The following is a 19,038-nucleotide window of genomic DNA, read 5'->3' on the forward strand; positions in this document are numbered from 1 at the left end:
TATATTTCCAGATGATTAAAATGTTGTAATATATTGAGATTCACCAAGGAAATAATTGAGTTTGGAGAATTATCGAGAATTTTTTTCTATTAGCTTGTAAATTAGACTGTAGCACAGAAAAATTTTCTGCCCAGCTGTAGCAAAAAATTTTAGCACTGGTTTTTGTGACTTGGTAAGTGTACTAAAGTAGGGTGAAGTTAGAAGAAAAAAAGGCAAGTGTGAACGTGTTTACATGGTCAGCAGAAAAGGAGTCAAAAGAAAGGCAAGAAAATGACAACAGTGACAGGAGTAACCAAGGAAGGCAGGTTTCTAGATCAGAAGATGGAATTAACTTAAAACACCATGGTCCAGCTGTTGAAAATACATTGGGTAGGTGTGGGGTGATGGTCATGAAAGCAAACTTTGGCGGCTAGTAGGCAATCAACAAATGTTTGTTTTCCTTGTGTGCTAGTATGTATCCATATTAGATTAAATGTTTAACTAGTGAATGAGGCTGGATTTACCCTGCTATGTCCTGTGATCATCTACAGATTTGCTTACAGGGAGCTAAACAAATATTTCTAATAGGTTTTGGCAATTCACACAGGGCTTTCTATTCGTCAGGTAAATGTGATGGTAGATAGCACTACTAAAAGCACTTTTTTCTAGGCACTGAGGATTAGCATACACTGAACAGCACTTCTGATAAACCACTTTAACAATATCTTGCTTGTTTTACAGTTTTATAAGGGGAACATCTAAATGCAATTTTAAAGTTAGATAAAGATGCAGAAGACTAAGGAAAGACTGTTTTCTCTCTAACTCCTTTTATTGCTTCTTACCTCATCTAATGGTTTATCTTCCAAAGCTGTCAAATCTAGTAGTGGGTTTTTCACTCCTAATGAAACCATTGTTTTTAACCCTAGAAAATCAATGAAATACAAAGTTCATCAAAGTTTATCTTTCTCAGACATTTAAAAGAAGTTCATTAACAGCTCTAATGACTATAGACTGGAAAAAAGAAAACTAGAATGTGTTGGGGATAGTTACCTTTTTCATCTATTTTGGCACATTCTGCAAAAAGATCCTTTGACCCTGTATTCAGCCGGTCCCTATGAAAATAATGGGACTGGAAAAAACGTGTCCAGAATTCCTTTTCTGTCATGTTGTGAGGAACATTTTCTGCATATTTCATTTTTACTGCGGGAAGGGGAAAGGTAAGAAATAGTTATACACTGAATTTCCATTTTTTCTTTTTTTGAGACAGGGTCTCACTATGAAGTTCAGGTTGGCCTTGAACTCACTATGTGGCTCAGGCAGGCACTGAACTTGTGGCAATCCTCCTGCCTCAGCCTTCCAAGTGCTGGAATTACAGGTGTGTGTCACCATGGCCGGCATAAATTTCCATTTCTTTCTTTCTTTTTTTTTTGGTACTGGCAATCGAACTCGGGTCCTTGCGCTTGCGCAGCAGGCGGAGAAACCACTGAGCTAAATCCCTGGCCCTAAAATTTCCATTTCTCAAAACCTCTCAAAGATAAATGAAATACAGGGCCAGGGATTTAGCTCAGTGGTTCCGGCGTCTCCCTTGCAAGCACAAGGTCCCGAGTTCGATTCCCGGTACAAAAAAAAAAAGATAAATGAAATACATACTAAAAGCAAAAACCAGATAATGAAGTACTCTTTATGCACCCAAATAATAAAATTCTTTTTTTTTAAGTTCTTAAATTTTAGTAGAAACACCAAAAAACTTGATGTCAGACATGAGTTTTGTTTCTTCATTTATATACAGCAGCTCTCAATCCATAGCACTGTTAGATGGTTAGCGAAATAAAGATCTTAATACCCACTGGACTATCAGTTCAATTCTCTATAAGTTTATAATTTAGTTAGCAGTGTTTAAGAACATGGTTTCTTGAGCCAGAATCCGAGTTTAGAATTCTAGATATGCCAGGTGTGATGGTGTAGTGTGTAATCCCAGCACTCAGGAGGCTGAGGCAGGAGGATCTCTGTGAGTTTGAGGCCAGCATGGGCTACAAAGCAAGTTTAAGACCAGCCTAAACTGCATAACAAGACCCTGTCTCAACAAAATGAAACAAAACAAAACAAAACAACAACAAAACTAGGTCTGCCACTTAGTCTGTATGGCCTTGGGCAAACATTATTTAATCTTTCTGTACCTTGGTGTTCTCATCTGTAACAAGAGGGTCTTAACATCACCTATACTTCTAGGGTATTTGTTTTGTTTTTTGGTTTTTTTGGGTACCAGGGATTGAACTTGGGTCCTAGTGCTTACACAGCAGGCAGCAAAACCACAGAGCTAAATCCCTGGCCCAACTTCTAGGGTATTTGTGATGATTATTGAATACAGAAAGTTTTTAGAATAGTGCCTGGCACATAGTAACATTATGTGCTTATTATCAGAAAGATAATGTGATCACATTTTGAGGCAGACATTGGAGAAGAGGAAGACTTCATCTGCCTGAAGAAGTCAGGGCTTTATAGAGATGGCAAACAGGTGATGCTGCAGCTGACTGCCGAGGGAGAGGTGGTTCCTAAGGCTAAAGGGCTGTGTGGGCAAATGAGAACACCCTTTAGTCAGAAGAGTGACTGAAGCAGTGGCTCTCACCCTTGACTACACATCAAAACTCCCAGCACTGTGATCAGGCATCTATACCGTTAGGATGTTTTTCTGCAGAGGAAATGATTTGTGGATTACAGAGGTCACTCTGGATATAGCATAAGGGATGATCATGAGTGGTTCCACATAGTGGTGTGGAAACTCATTTACTGATGCCTCTGCAACAAATCATTTCACATTGGTATGTTGAGGACTAAATAAAGCTTAAGTACCACTGATGGAAAGAATGGCAGTCATCAGAGCAATGAATTAATGATGGTACATTTTTCACTGAGCCCGTAGTATGTACCACATGCTGGGGCATTGGATACCTTTTTTTTTTGTACCAGGGATCGAACTCAGGACCCTGCGCTTGCATGGTAGGCTTGGTGACACTGAGCTAAATCCCCAGCCCCATGGGATATCTTATTTTTTGTATTTTACTCCACTTGATCAGAAATAAAAGCTTTTTGTTTTCCAACGATACAGTATAGAATTCAAACAAATATTTTTTTTTTTTTTGGTACCAGGGATTGAACTCGGGTCCTTGCACTTGCAAGGCAGGCGTTGGAACCACTGAGCTAAATCCCCAGCCCAAAAGATTTTTTTTTGTTGTTTTTTTGGTACCAGGGATCAAACTCGGGACCTTGCACTTCCGAGGCAGGCGCCGGAACTACTGAGCTAAATCCCCAGCCCTCAAACAAATATTCTAATCCTCTGAAAAACTGACTGCTCTTACCTGCTGGATAGGTCCTAAATATGGACTCAATGATATCAGAAGTTAAGTTATATCGCAAACCATTACAGCCATCTGTTTGGGGCCGGACATCAGCCTAAAAAAAGACCACACAAATGCACGTATTTATTCTTATGCTAGTCAGAGCAACAGGGAGTACATGTATGCTCCCAACAGACACTGCACCAGTGTGGAAAATAGACTTCCTAAATGAATGTACTTTCACTTCTGGCATAGAGGGCTCAAAGCAGCTTAGACTCATTTCTCACTTAGTGACTTGTAAAATCTGCTTGCTTGCAAGTTGAATACAGTTAATCAGGGAAGCTGAAGAGGGGTCAAAGGCAAAGAGCTAGTGGAGCTGTAACATAATATTTGCATAGCTGCCAAAGCCACTATAAACCTTGGTTGCTGCTAAATCTAACATTAACCGACTGGTTTCTTTAGGAAAGGCTTTATAAATTCAGTTCACTTATACTAAGCACCTAGTAAAATACCCAGTATACTCTTGTTATTCAAAGTTGTTGTTTTTTTTTTTTTTTTTGGTACTTGGGATTCATTTCTGGACCTTGCGCTTTGGCAGGCAGGCAGTGGCACCACTGAGCTAAATCCCAGGCCCGGTATTCAAAGTTTTGCCAAATGTTCTAGTTCTGCTAGAGAACAGAATTCCATTTCGTAATTCCATATGTAAGAAGGTAGCCCCGGCCGGGGATTTAGCTCAGTGGTTTTGCTGCCTGCTGCGCAAGCACAAGGACCCAACTTCGATCCTCGGTACAAAAAAAAAAAAAAAAAAAAGTAGGTACCCTCAATTTTTCTATTAGAAACACTTTATAATACGATGCTCATTAAACATTTAACTTTGAATTATAAATAAAATATAGCAATAATTTTAAAAAGGTACCAGAAAGTTCTAAATTTGTAAGTATCACCTATAAGTATTAGTTTAATTTTTTTTTTTTTTTTTTGAGACAGGGTCTCACTATGTAGTTCAAGCTGGCCTCGAACTCACAGTGATCCTCTTGCCTCAGCCTCCTGAGTGCTGGTATTACAGGCATGTGCACCATGCCTGGCTCAATATTAGTTTAATTTCTAAGAGTTACTTTCAAAGTCCATTTGAATTCTAGTATGCCAGGGTCAAGTTCAAAAATCAAAAAAATGGAGCTGATGAAAAGAAATATACATTAAAAAAGCACTATTCTGTGGTCCAGGGATTTAGCTCAGTGGTTCTGGTGCCTGCCTCAAAAGTGCAAGGTCCTGAGTTCGATCCTGGTACCAAAAAACACCCCCCCCAAAACAAAAAACAAACAAACACCCCACACTATTTGGATTTTAAAACATTTTAGAAAAATACCATTGATGAATTTTCTACCAATTAACTTTACGGAACTGCTACGTTTTGTAAAAGAAATGGGACTGTTAACACACACACTGGAGTTTTCATTTTTTTTCTTCAGAAGTCTACAAGGTCACATACCAGAAATGCCGCAGAAATGCCAACGTCCTGCTTGTGATTGGATGTGGAAGAACTACCCATTGTATTCACAGTTAAACGATTGGCCCAGAATTCCTCAGCACTGATCACCTGACTCACAACAAGGTCTTTATAAAGCTGGAACAGAACAGGATCTTCTTGCAGCATTCTGGAGACAGAATATTTTAAACATGATTGAATTTCTAGAACAAAACACCATTAACATTTTTTTTTTTTGGTACCGGGGATCGAACTTGGGACCTTGTGCTTTCGAGGCAGGCGGCAGAACCACTGAGCTAAATCCCTGGCCCTAAGATAACATTTTAATAACTTACTTAAAAAAAAAAAAAGAGCTTAGTGACACAAACACTGAAACAACTTTTATTTTGTGATGACTGAGCAACAGAAGATATGTAATTCATTTTTTAGTAATCAAGAGCAAAGCGACACTTTTGAAGGAATAAAGTGGAGATAAATGGAGATAAGTCTGAATGGGCAGAGACTAAGCTCTTTGGGGGTCATGGATTTGGCCTTACGTGTCTCTGTATTCCCTTTCTGTATTTTCCCTTTCTGTGTTTTCTGTATTTGTACAGTACCGTATTCTCTTTCACACATAAAGGTGAACTGGGAAGAGAGGAGGTATCCTTGAGACCTTGTAGCAACTTACATGTCACTATAGCAAGCACTGGGAGCTGTAAGACTGGGTGGACTGACAGATGTTGGTGATGTAATAATTCATCTTAGAAAAAATCCTTACTCTTTTACATGCTATCTCATTTTTTCACAGTACACATTATTTCTGGTTCTTTTTGTTTACCAACATACTTCTAACAGTTTAGTATATTTTTTGGGGGGGGGGGATACCGGGGATCAAACTCAGGACCTTACACTTACGAGGCAGGTGCAGTGCCACTGAGCTAAATTCCTGGCCCCTAGTTTAGTATCTTTATTTTCTCTGGGATAGAGAACTGGGAAAAGAAATTAAGGAAGCTTAGTACTTTTGAATCTCAGTTCTGCTTCTAATCAGACAGAAAGTCTGATAGCTAATTTAACTTCTAGGTTTGAGTAGTCTCTTTTTTTTTTTGGTACCGGGGATTGAACTCGGGTCCTTGGGCTTGCGCAGCAGGCGGTGAAACCACTGAGCTAAATCCCCGGCCCAAGTTTGAGTATTCTCATTTGGTCAAAGTTAAACTGCTAATAAAATGCTCAAGTTGGGAATCAAACACAGAGGTAAAGATGCCAAAGCCCATGTTTTCCTGTATTACACATATCACAGCAGGAGGGAGCTGTAACAAGCTACCACCCTACTAGGACACTACAGAGAATCTACTATCTCTTTAAAAGGCTCATCCATTCCTCCTTCACCTGTTTTTCTCTTCCAGCTCCTTATTTGCTTTCCTCTTGAATTTGGGCAGTAGCTGCTGAAGAAGGTCCTTTACTGCATCTCGCTCTTTCACAGCTGTGCTTTCATTCGAAAAATGGAAGTTTGTTGTGTCCCCTGCATGAAGGACCAGCTGAAGCTGAATTTTAGCTTTTCCTTCCGGACTGATTTTCTGGCCTAAAAAGAAGCACGAAGCCAATGAGGACACTCACAATGAGGAGTAGGTTAAGCAGTAGGTTATTTCTCCCAAGACACAGCATTCCTTAGGGGCTTTGGCTGCCCCATTCCAATCTTAATGCTTTTGCACAAATGCATCCTTTTCAAATAATCCCACATGACCAGAGTATGACTCAACAAACTCATTGCTAACACTGCTTCCTTCCTCCATATGCTTTTGATGTTGTGCTTCTCACCTAGTACTTTGGACCTCCTATTACCAATAGGCTTTTGTTGCCATTCAACCAGGACAGACCCTTTAAAGTTTTCTAACCAGCCAACCAGGAGCCCTGGATCCACCCTAAGCACTGGCTTTCAAGCAACATTATCACTAATAAAAATACCTTGTCATAATCAAAGACTGTTAACATACAATTATTTACTAGTTAAAAAGGAAAACACACCATTTTACATTTGGGAGAACTACTGTCACCACCTTTAATCAAGGGACCAATTTTAGCTTCACTAAAAGAAGGACATGACACTATATGCTTTCTGAGATGGCAGAACAGGAAGTAAATACCAAGTGATACATTATTGTCGCCCAAAATGTCTAGCTTGAATACGATCAAGCCTTCAAACCTTTCGGTTTATAATAGGGCTGGGGATGCAGCTCAGTCACTGGCAGAGTGGTTGCCCAGCATGTGTAAAACCCTTGGGCGCAATCTAACTCCCTAGCACCACAGATAAAGACACAGACAAGACACTCGTATAAGGAATAAATGACTCAGAATGTGTGATCTACCGTAAGCCTATCTTATATTCTGTAAGAGACCAGAGACTATACCTATATGTAGACTGGATTCTTATTTAAAACAACACAGTTTAGCCAGGAATGCCTGTAATCCTAGCACGCAGGAGGACTGCTGCAAGTTCGAGGTCAGTATGGGCTATATAGTGACTTCAAGATCAGCTTGAGCTACACAGTGAGACTGTCTCAAAAATAAAACCAAACCAAACCCAACAAAGTTCTTGTTGTGACAATGATCTCATCAATCAATACCAAGTGCACAAATAATAAAGCAAATGTGGCAAAATATCAACCACAATATCTAGGTGGCATATTTTAGAGGTTTTCCTTGTACCATTCTTTAAATCTTTTTGTCATTTTGAAGATTTTCGTAAAAATACCAGGGTTAATGGCACTAATCTACACATATACAACAGGAAAACTTGTGTTCTTAGAAAGCAGCCCTTGTGGTAACTGTAGTGCTTTTCTTCTTTCTACAGGAAACAGAGATAGAGGGCTTTGTCCCATTAAGTAGGTGACTCATGGTGGTATGACACAATGCACACAGTTCCTAGCATAAACTGATCTCTAAACCATAAACAGAAGAAAAAAAAACACCATACACAGAAACTCTGACCACAAAGACAATGCTAAGCACAGTGTTGATGAAATACCTTACTGTTAAGAGCAGCTACAATGAAGTAATTTACTGTCAGTGCACACATTCCATTTCCCACCCTTCTAAAACAATCACTCCTGTCTAGCCACCTTTCCTTAGTCACTGCTCCATCCTTACTCTATCTTAGCTCCTGCCTCTGAGAGGCTAGTACTTAAGTTTTTTAATGAGCTAATTTCAGCTGGAAGGACGATGGCTAATTTTCACTTGAGTAACATATTAATAACTTTCAGAAGTGAGCATTTTTGCAAGTATTCAATTTAAAATAAAACTGTTCAGGCAGGAGGATCAGGCGAGTTCACGGCCAGCCTGGGCTACACAGTGAGTTAAAGACAGCTTGAACTGCCTAGTGAGACCCTGTCTCAAAAAACAAAAAACTGCTCTGGTACAGATCTAGATTTGGGTAAGCACCCTCATTCCGTAGCTGGTTAACTACAGAGAAACAGGAGATTATTACATACTTTGTGTTTTGCTAAATTACAGGGCTTGCTTCCTATTTATAAGAAATGCTAACACAGGCCGTTTTTAGTTTACGAGTTTGTTGTACAAATGTTAGTTTGTAAGACTTATCAGGTACTGTGGCAGTTTACAGAAACAAAGTAAAAGAAGGTCCTACTATCAGGACAGTTAACAAAGACCATGTAGCATAGGAAGAACTGAACTGTGACAAATTTTAAATAGTATTCCTCACCTCCACCCCCCTTTTCTGTTTTTTGAGACAGGGTCTTGCTATGTAGTCCAGGCTGGCCTTGAACCCATGGTGATCCTCCTTCCAGGAGGGATTCCAGACACGTGCCATCATGCCTGGTTCTCTTTGAAAATGATGACTCTAAGTTATTTCAACGGAGAAGGATAGACATTTTGGTCATTGCTAGTAGCAAAATAGAGGTAATTTATGTGCAGGAAAAGAAATAAATCCGTAAGTTTTTTTTTTTTTTTTGGTACCAGGGATCAAACTTGGGACCTTGCCCTTGCGAGGCAGGTGCTGGAACCACTGAGCTAAATCCCTGGCCCTAAATAAATCCATATTAATAGTCACAGTTAAGGTACCACAGGGTTCAAGGTTCAAGATGTTGGGTGAATGGTTGAAATCCCTTTCCAGAATAAATGTACTAAACACCAAGATTCACCTAGTGCCTTTTTTTTTTTTTTTTGGTACCAGGTATGGAACTCGGAACCTTGCTCTTGTGAGGCAGGCAGGAGAACCACTGAGCTAATTCCCTGGCCCTCACCTAGTGCTTTTAAACCTAATTATTATTAAGCCGTAAAGTTAGCATACCCTCTGGGTAATATATTCAATGTTAATCTTGCAAATTTCCAAAGAGAAAGTGTTTTGATTTTTTGTCTTCTGTTGAGAATTTTAAAAGAAAAATTTCTCCCATCTATTGCCCCAATGGATATGGCCACATAACCAAAGACTAATCAGACAACTTACCTAAATGGTGCAATGTTATTAAAAAAAAAAAATATGGCATTACCTATCAACACCCCTCCTCCTACTCAGCACTGAGTTTTCACACTACCTACATTCCAACCCTCTTTGAGACCGGTTCTTGCTAGGCTGCTAAGTTGCCCAAGGATGGGCTTGAACTTCTGATCTTTCTGCCTCAGCCTCTGAAAATGCTGCGACTATAGGAGTGTACCACCATGCTCAGCTTCACTTATATGCATTTAAAATGCAGGGTGTGTGTGTGTGTGGGGGGCAGATGGACAGGACATGTAAAAAGCATTAGGAAGGGCCAGGAATTTAGCTCAGTGGTTCTGCTGCCTGCTTTGCAAGTGCAAGGACCCAAGTTTGATCCCCGGCACCAAAAAAAAAAGCATTAGGAAGCGTTATATACATATACCAACTCCCCATTTTGAATGTACTCATTAAGTATTGTAAACATGTACTAATAAAAATAAAAGTGTAAAATAATACACAAACATTTGAAATAATAAATACATTAACACACTGCAGAGATGTATCCTCTCCAGACAAAACCTCTTAAAGACATTGGTGCATAGCTCTGTAATGCAAAATATTTGTAATAACAAAATTCTACAAACTTCCTAAATTGTCCTTCAGAGGGATGGCTAAACATGACTGTATATCCATTCAGTGGAATATTACATGAGTCTTTCTTTTTTTGAGACAGGGTCTCCTTATGTAGCCCAGGCTGGCTTCCAACTCATGGAGATCATCCTGTCTTAGTCTCTCAAGTGCTGAGATCACAGGCATGTGCCACCATGCCTGCCTTACTATGCAATTCTTGAAAGTATGTGTGGAGATCTTTACACAAGGTATATTTACATATTTATATAGGCCTGCACATGCTGTATTAATAAGCAAAGAGATTAGGTAACAGAATAGTACATATTCAGTGATATCACTCTGCAATTATTTATACAAGGTTAATTTTTTATTTGGTTTGGTTTTTTTGGTACCGGGGATTGAACTTGGGACCTTGCGCTTGTGAGGCAGGCAGTGAAACCACTGAGCTAAATCCCCGGCCCAATATGCAAGGTTAATTTTTAATGATGTACATACAAAATTCACAAATTTTATAAAATTACCAGCAAACACATCTACATCAGACCTTAGTATGGCTGACTTACATTTAATATCTGCATACATATGGCTGATTGTAAATCTATCTTTGCCTTCAGGTGCCCAAGCAATTCGTTCTGCCATGAGGTACAGAGCTCCGTCCTGTTTCTTTTGACGCACCTTCTTTACAACCAGCAAAACTTCTTCAGATGAGGTTGCCATGATGGCTGTAAGGTGCTAAAAGAGAAAGAAATGAAGAAAGCCATATTTCACACATCAATTAGTTGCATTTGTTGACTTCTAGTCCCTCCCAAATCTAAAATGCAAGATATTAACAGGAAGAAAAAAACTCTTCTTTCATTTAAAGTTTTGCTCACACCATAGGTGTGAGTTTACCTCACACTTTCATAACACTTCAGTTTTTCAAGCCATTTCCACACATGCTAAAGAGTACTTCCAGTTTATTCTCATTTTCCTCAGTTCAACTCATATCATAAATACAAGATTTGACTATAAACATGCAATCTTATATCTACTCTGTTATAACTTCAGAATTACTAAGATCCTACCTAATTAATAGTCAAATTTGTTGCAATCAAAACAAACTTAAGTCACAGAATTTGCATGAACTTCTCATAACCATTCCCACAGCAGAAACTATAGCCAGGTCTTCTGATTCCTGGTCTAAACTTCTTCTGTATATGTACAAAATAAAACTGATATTAATACTTAAAACTCCAGATGCCAGTTTTCCTTTTTTTTTTTTTTTGGTACCAGGGATCGAACTCGGGTCCCTGCACTTGCACAGCAGGCGGCGAAACCACTGAGCTAAATCCCCAGCCCTAGTTTTCCATTTTTAATAATAATGTCTTCAACTGCTCTTGAGCAAGGATTCACTTGAATATGGGTAATGAGCTAGCTACCTAGGAAAATGCCTGGAGCAACCCCCTCACCCAACTTCTGGGAATTTTAAGTGCTCAATCCACCTTCTTGAGGTTTGAGTGTGGCTGTCTGGAATAAGAGGTTGAAAAACAGACTTTGAGGCTGTTGGGGATCGACTGGAAAGATGCCCAAACTGAGAGTTATATTTGGCATATGCCAGGATAGGGAAAGCTGTGGCAAAAATGTCTCATATAAGGCATTTCTGATAAAGTTATGAAATTAATTTTCATTTCCAAAGGAATCGCTCAATTTTTCAAATTTACTTTTGAAGACACAGTTTAAAGTATGATTTAAGGGCCGGTGATTTAGCTCAGTGGCACCATGCTTGCCTTGTAAGCACAAGGTCCTGAGTTTGATACCTGGTACCAGGGGGAAGAAAAAAGTATGAGTTAGAGAAGCTTTCATATCTAGAGATCAAAAATTGGGTGGGGAAAGTGGCTCAGTGTAGACCACTTGCCTAGCATGTATGATGCTCTGCTTTCCAGCGCTGGGAGATGGGTGGGGCACAGTGTGAAATCAAGATTTTTTCTGAAGTTGAGCATCTGAGTTGTGAAGAGTCAGCTCTCCCCTTTTATAGGCCCTTCTTTTTTTCTGCAGTGCTGGGGATTAAACCTATAGCCTGATGCACAGCCAGCAAATACTATACCATTGAGTCATATCACCAGTCTGAGATCCTTCCTCTCAACCCTGCACTGGGGACAGAACCCAGGGATGTGGTACCAACTGAGCTATATACTCAGCCCTTTTTTTTTTTTTTCTTAGTACCAGGGATCAAACTTGGGACCTTCCGCTTTCGAGACAGGTGGTGGAACCACTGAGCTAAATCCCTGGCCCTCTCAGCCCTTTTTATTACTTTAAAAAAAAAATTTTTTTTTTTGGGTACCGGGGATCGAACTCGGGACCTTGTGCTTGTGCAGCAGGCGCCAGAACCACTGAGCTAAATCCCTCCCCCCCATATGGGGTTTTGCTAAGTTTCTCAGGCTGGGCTCTAACTTGTGAACCTTCTGCGCCAGCCTCCACAGTGCTGAGATTATGGGTGTGTATCACCATATCTGGCTCAAGATCCTTCTTTTTTAGATTAGGTTTTGCCATGTTGCTGAAGCTGGAGTCAAGTGATCCTCCCATCTCAGCATCCCAAGTACTGAGACTACAAGTGTGTGCCACAATGCCTGATTTTGACAGTTGTTTATAGACTACTCCATTCTATGTAGAAATAAGAAAAGAGTCAGTGTGAATACATTTATTCAGCAAATTTGTACTGAACCAAAGAGCCTGGGACTATTCAAAGATGAACTGTCTGTGATTTTTGCTTTCAAAGAGCTTTCAGTCTAGTGAGCCAGATGTGTATACATATGCTGTCGGTGTATACAAATTAGAATAGGTAAAGTCCCAAAAACGACATAAAAAATATTCCGAGTTAGGGTTCAGGCAATTTCTTTACTTGGGGAAACCTTGTAAAAGGCTTGCCACAGAATTGTTTTAAAAGTACATTTTAAAAATTAAAGTATAGGGCCGGGGATTTAGCTCAGTGGTTTCACCACCTGCTGTGCAAGCGCAAGGACCCGAGTTCAATCCCCGGTACAAAAAAAAAAATTAAAGTTCATAGGAAGTAGGGATGGGATGGGATGGGATGGGATGGGATGGGAAAAAAAAAGAATTGAAAGAAAAAAAATGATGAAAATAGAGCTTTTGCAAATGGGTAGTGGACCAAGAGCTGGAAGGAGCAAGGAAGGAGGGCAGAGGTTGGGAATGAAAACAAAAAATTAATTAAGATGTGTACCAACTCCCCATGATAAATGTAATCACTATGCACTGCCACATATACTAAGAAAAAAAAAGAAAAAATAGCACTATGTTGTCTGCACTATGTTGATTTGCAATGAACAAATCAACAAATTGCAGTTTAGACATTGTTTGATGCCTTTTGACAACTGTGTACACCCACATAGCATAAAGTACCTCATGTTTCTTTCTAGCCAATTCTCTCCACCTCCACCAACTATTTTCTGATTTCTATCACTACAGATTAGTTTTTGTTCTAGGAGTATATATAGTATATACTCTTTTGTCTCTGGTTGTCACTTAATATGTTTTGAAACTCACCATATTGCTGCATCTATCAGTAGTACATTCTTTTTTATATATGCTATAAACAGGATCTTAAAAAAAAGATTTTGGTAGAGAAAGTAAAGGGAAGCAGGCATTATAGGCAAAAGGAGTGTTTTGGGGAAAGGCTTAAAACTCTAGGAATGGTTCATCTACGCTGAATGCAACATAAGGTTCATCCTGGAGATGAGTGGGTTATAAGATTGGAGGGTTAAGATGAAGGCGGAGAGTGGAGAATGTTACTCTATGTGGTAAGCAACAGAAAATCTCTCAAGACTTCTGAAAACGGAGATGAAAGGACCAAGGAAGACCACTGAGGAAGCAGGTGAATAGATACTGTAAGTGCTGAAGGAGGTATTATGATTGCTTGTTCATATCCTATTCCTAATTCTTATTGACAAAAATATACAATGCCATTTACAGAAATGAGAAGAGCCAGTTTGAAAGTGAAGACAAGGAATTCAGCTCTGGACATGCCACGAATGTCAGGCACTGTTAAGTCATGCAGGTGGAAATAGTTTCCATGACATGGGCATTTGTAAATTGTTGGGAGGAAGCACAGATGACTGCTTTCATTAAACTCAATAACAAGAAGAGCTTTAAAAAGTTCACAATCCTGAAACCCCAACATCAATTCTCTTCATTTTAAATTGTATGTCCGTTATCTGTACTCACCCTACAGATGTAAACCCAGGTTAATTATCTTGTTATTTTAGACCTGCCATTGAAAATATTCCCCATGTTGTTTTATAAACTCCAGTTTTGATATCTACACATTGTACCAGCTATGATAAAAGGCTGAAATTCTTACTATATGATATTTTTTAGCTGAGTTGCTCTTTTCTTTTTTTTTTTGCTGACTTGCTCTTTGATGTTCTAAGATTTTGATTAGATTGTATGAGTAATTGCTTAAAAGTCTGAAAATCTGCATTTTCAGATTTTAGTAACAAAATAAGCACTGTGATCAAAGAAAACGGAGGGACATATAGTTTGATTTCATATTACTGAATTAAAAAAGAATGGTGAGGGCTGGGGATTTAGCTCAGCGGCAGTGCCTGCCTGGCAGGCTCGAAGTCCTGAGTTCAATCCCCAGCACCCCCCCCCCCCCCCAGCAAATCCTCAAACAATGGTAAACATAGCAGTGCATGTCTGCTATATTCCCCTACTATGGGAGGCTCAGGCAGAGAGTCAGAAGTTCAAGTTCAGCATGGGTAACTTAGTGACCTAGTGAGACCCTGTATCAAAATAAAAAATATCTTCGGGATGTAACAAAGTGCAAAGACCCTAGGTTCAATCCTAGCACCACAAACAAAACAAAACAACTATCCTGTGTATGCCTGGTGTACTATGTTGTAGGTATGACTCCCATGACGGCATATGCATGTGAACACACCATTAAAAAAATAAACCAGAGGTAAGTTATTAAACAGTGGCACAATTGCTCAACTGCCTCAGTTAATTTGCCCGACAAGCTTCCCTGGTCGTCTGTTTCACCTTTAATTGTATAAAGACTAATTTTAGGAGAGTTAACAGAACCACTGAGGCTATTCTACAATGTTTCTGTGATTTCCAGATTTCTTGAAGTACAGTCGTTGGGGGGCAGACAGGTCTTCCCAGTAGAACTTCGTAAGAGCCACAGAACATTTCTTTCTTTCTTTTTTTTTTGGTACCAGGGATCGAACTTGGGTCCTTGCTCTTGAGCAGCAGGCGGTGAAACCAGAGCTAAATCCCTGGCCCTGTAATTCATTTTTTTTGTAATCCCCCTACCACATCAAACCCAGGATCCTATGCTTGTGAGGCAGGCGAGGTGCCACTGAGCTAAATCCCCGGCCCTGTAATTTTTTTTGTTCTGTTTTGTTTTATTTTTTTTTAATTTTTTTATTTTTATTTTTTTGGTACCGGGGATTGAACTTGGGTCCTTGCGCTTGCACAGCAGGCGGCGAAATCACTGAGCTAAATCCCCAGCCCCTGGGGCCCTGTAATTTTTAAATGTATGTCTCCCTTGATAGACTGCAAGCTTTATATAAGGGTGGGCAGAGGCTGCATGTGTTGTGTTCACTACAATATAGCACACGGCAACACAATGTTGGCAATATTTGAGCCAGTCAATATCTGAGCCATCTATGTAAGATTTCTATGGTTGAATTCCATCCCAGCAAGACACAACCAAAAACTCTTGCACATCTGTTTTCAGCTACACTCCAGAAAGCACTGTATCTCTCAGTACACAGATCTGAGTACCATTTCTCACACAGATCCCAATATCTGGATACTGACCTAAGGAAACAGGGACAGGAAGACTTCAAAATGGCTGAGCAGAATCTTTACTGCATCTCTACATTTCCATCACTTAGATCTTCTTCGAAAGGGGAGATAAATAGAGAGGGAAAAAGCAACAAGTGAGATATAAGTTCCTTACCATCCTTATCCTTTTATCTGCAAAATTAAAATGGAGATCTAGAATGCTATGCTACCAGGCAATCCAAAAATGTTTTAACATTTTAACATTACAAGGAACAAGACCTCAGAAACATGTACAAAGTAACCAAAATGTACTGTCTTAAGGACAGTTGCACAGGCAAGGAAGGTATTAAGGAGAATTCTGATGGCAACCTAGAGCCAAATACTTTTTTACTTTTTCATTTTATAGCAGTGCAGCGGGAAGAAAGAGGGAAACAGATGCAGGACAGAGGGAAATGGCTGAGGGCCACTAATAAATACTGCATGCTGACAAGGTTGCGCTGCCAAACTTGAGGCAAGAATAATCAGTCGGTAATCAAAGTGGAGAAAAGACAGGCTATTAGATCAATGCTTGACAGGACAGGAAGAGACAAAAAGCAGGAAGAGCGCAAAAACATATCTATGAGCACTATCTGTGAGGTAGAAATGGCAGCCAAAAATGTTAGGAAAGCTCAAGGGACACCAGATAACATTCTGGTGGTAGGGGGAAAATGAGGAGAAGCAGGTTTTAAGAAGGAATGATAACCAGCAGAGGGAAGATAAGCCTTCAGGGCAGTATGCAGTGAAGCATTCACAACTGAAGCTGGACAATCTACTTCACTACTTTTAACTGAATCGTCTCCCTCTGCACCAATTTCCCCACTATTTTCAAAGAGCCCTCTCTGCTTGGATTTGCTACAATTTTATTTTTACATTTGCATAGAAATGTGTATTTAATATCACTTAGAGACTCAAATCTATCATTTGTTGCTAAAAGTTGACTGAGTAAGGGTAGCAGACCATATGTTCCCCCCCCATTTTTTTTGGTACTGGGGATTGAACTCGGGACTTTGCACTTGCACGGCAGGTGGTGGAACCACTGAGCTTAATCTCAGGCCCTTCTCCCTCCTCTTTTTTTTAAGACAGGGTCTTGCTCTGTAATTCAGGCTGGTCTTGAACTATGTAGGCCAGGCAGGCCTCAAACTAAGCTATCCTGTGTCAGTCTCGTGAGTGCTGGGATTACAGGCCTGTGCCACCACGTCTGGCTTCCCTTTAAGGATGAATTTAAATCAGGCATGGTAGCACACACCTGTGATCATAGTACTCTGGGAGGCTGAGGCAGGAGGATAGCAAGTTCAGGCCCAGCGTGGTAAATTAATGACTTAGTGAGAATCTGCCTCAAATAAAAACTAAAGGCCCTAGGTTTAATCCCCAGTTACCCCCACCCACCCCACAAGTAAAAGATTTGGAGCCTGGTATGGTGGTACACGCCTGTAATGCAAGCACGTGGGCTGAGGTAGGAGGATCAAAAGTTCAAGGACAGTCTTCGCAATTTAGAGAGACCCAGGTAACAACGACAACAACAACAAAAGGGATTTAGGCCTCCTAGCGGGTACAAAGTTCTCAAGAGCCCAGACCTGTAAGCCATAGGTCTGCTATCAGAAGTTACTTTCCCTTCTGTTGAGACCTCTTCAACTCAAGGGCTCTGGTTTTTGCTTTTAAAAATGTTAAGGATGGCCAAAGACAGTGGAGTATGCCTGTAATCCCAGTTACTTGGGAGGTGGAGGATCTCCCTGGGAAAACGAATGAGACTTTGTCTCAAAATAAAAAATGAAAAGGGTTGGGGAATATTAGCTCAGTAACAGAATGCTCTTGGGTTCAATTTCACTTAGCCCCCACTCCCACAACAAACAGAAAACAAAACAAAAAAACCCAGCACACACACAAAATTTTGGCTTAATAACCAAAGTCCAGAGCTGTGCTTTTAAACTGTGCTCAAGCGGGGCATGGTGGTACATGCCTATAATCCCAGCATTTGGGAGGCTGAGGCATGAGGATCATTGTGAGTTCAAGGCCAGCCTGGGTTACACAGCACATTCAAGGCTGAACTACATAACACAATCCTGTCTCAAAAAAACCAAAACAAAAAACAATCTTTGCTCTACAGAGATACCTCTACGTTACAGAGGCAGCAGAGCAGGAGGTGTTCAGCCTTCCTGAACTCATTTCCATCTGAGCATACTGCTTTACATACTGTACCAGGGTTCAAGGTAAAAATTGTTAAACCCTTTTAAAACTTTCTTTTTTCTTTCACACAGTACTGGGGATTGAACCCAGAGCCTTTAACCTACATCTCCAGTGCCCTTTAAAAATTTTTATTTTGGGCTGGGGACTTAGCTCAGTGGTTTCATCGCCTGCTGCGCAAGCGCAAGGACCCGAGTTCAATCCCTGGTACCAAAAAAAACCAAACAAACAAACAAAAATTTTTATTTTGATTCGATCCCCAGTACCAAAAAAAAATTTTGAAATTTTGAAATAGGATCTCACCAAGTCACTAAATTGCCCAGGTGGGGCTTGAATTTGCAATCCTTCTGCCTCAGCCCCTAGAGTGCTGGTATTTACAGGTGCACACCACCACATTTGGGTTCTTTGAAATGTTTGGAAAGAGTCAAGCATGTGGTGCAAGCATGTATGCTGTAATCACAGCACTCTGGAGATTGAGGCAGGGGAATCACAGGGAGGTGGAGGCCATTGTGGCCTACAAAGTGAACATAAGGCTAGCATGGATTAAATAGCGAAACCCTCACTCAAGAAAAAAAAAATCACAAATCTAGATAACGAAAATATTGCTTTGAATGTATAAGGTAAGTAGTTACTGCAAGTTATATTTCAAACCACCCAGTTTTTTGTTGTTGTTTTTACAGTGCTGGGGACAGAACACAGCGCCTTGATATGTTAGGCAAGCACTGTACTGGGCCACATCCCTAGCCCACAAACCACTGTTTTAGGTTTCTGAATTTTTCTCCTAATTTAGAAGGTTTTCCATTGGCATTGGGGATTGAATCCAGGGCCTTTGCACTGAACTACATCCCTGACGCCCTCATACCCCCTAAATTTTCACTCAAGGTCTGGCTAAGTTACTAAATTATACAGGCTAGGCTTGAATTTGCACTCCTACTGCCTTGGCCTTCCTGAGTCCGGCAAAAATACAGGATTTTTTTTTTTTTTTTTTTTGGTACCGGGGATCGAACTCGGGTCCTTGCGCTTGCAAGGCAGGGAGCGGAACCACTGAGCTAAATCTCCGGCCCCAAAATTCAGTTTTTATATATCCTCTTCCCATCCTTACATTTTTTTCCCCATCCTTATTTTGATACTAAAGTAGACGTTTAAGAGTCAACCAGGTGTGCCACCTAACTCAAGCCTCTGAGAACCGTGGA

The 19,038-nt window shown here is 40.2% G+C and overlaps 1 protein-coding gene across 6 annotated transcripts in view; it reads right to left on the minus strand.

Annotated features, from left to right (window-relative positions):
* The window catches only part of Gtf2h1 (general transcription factor IIH subunit 1), a 39,851-nt gene that overhangs the window by 20,066 nt on the left and 747 nt on the right, over nucleotides 1–19,038 (minus strand). For 3 of the 6 annotated variants that reach the window (XM_004851526.3, XM_021263901.2, XM_087211570.1), the window contains exons 2-8: nucleotides 15,659–15,740; nucleotides 10,402–10,570; nucleotides 6,166–6,358; nucleotides 4,804–4,969; nucleotides 3,336–3,429; nucleotides 1,030–1,179; nucleotides 822–901 (exon numbers count right to left, since the gene is read on the minus strand). In XM_004851526.3, coding sequence (XP_004851583.1) covers nucleotides 822–901; nucleotides 1,030–1,179; nucleotides 3,336–3,429; nucleotides 4,804–4,969; nucleotides 6,166–6,358; nucleotides 10,402–10,555 — 837 coding nt within the window. In that variant the 5' untranslated portion in view covers nucleotides 10,556–10,570; nucleotides 15,659–15,740. The remainder of the gene's footprint in view (nucleotides 1–821; nucleotides 902–1,029; nucleotides 1,180–3,335; nucleotides 3,430–4,803; nucleotides 4,970–6,165; nucleotides 6,359–10,401; nucleotides 10,571–15,658; nucleotides 15,741–19,038) is intronic. The other 3 variants (XM_087211571.1, XM_004851525.3, XM_013074632.3) reach the window with 2 other exon arrangements.

This window comes from Heterocephalus glaber, unplaced genomic scaffold (genome assembly GCF_053883595.1).
Source record: "Heterocephalus glaber isolate CG9 unplaced genomic scaffold, H.glaber_assembly_v1.0 deba00001428, whole genome shotgun sequence".
In the NCBI taxonomy this organism is placed as follows: domain Eukaryota; kingdom Metazoa; phylum Chordata; class Mammalia; order Rodentia; family Bathyergidae; genus Heterocephalus; species Heterocephalus glaber.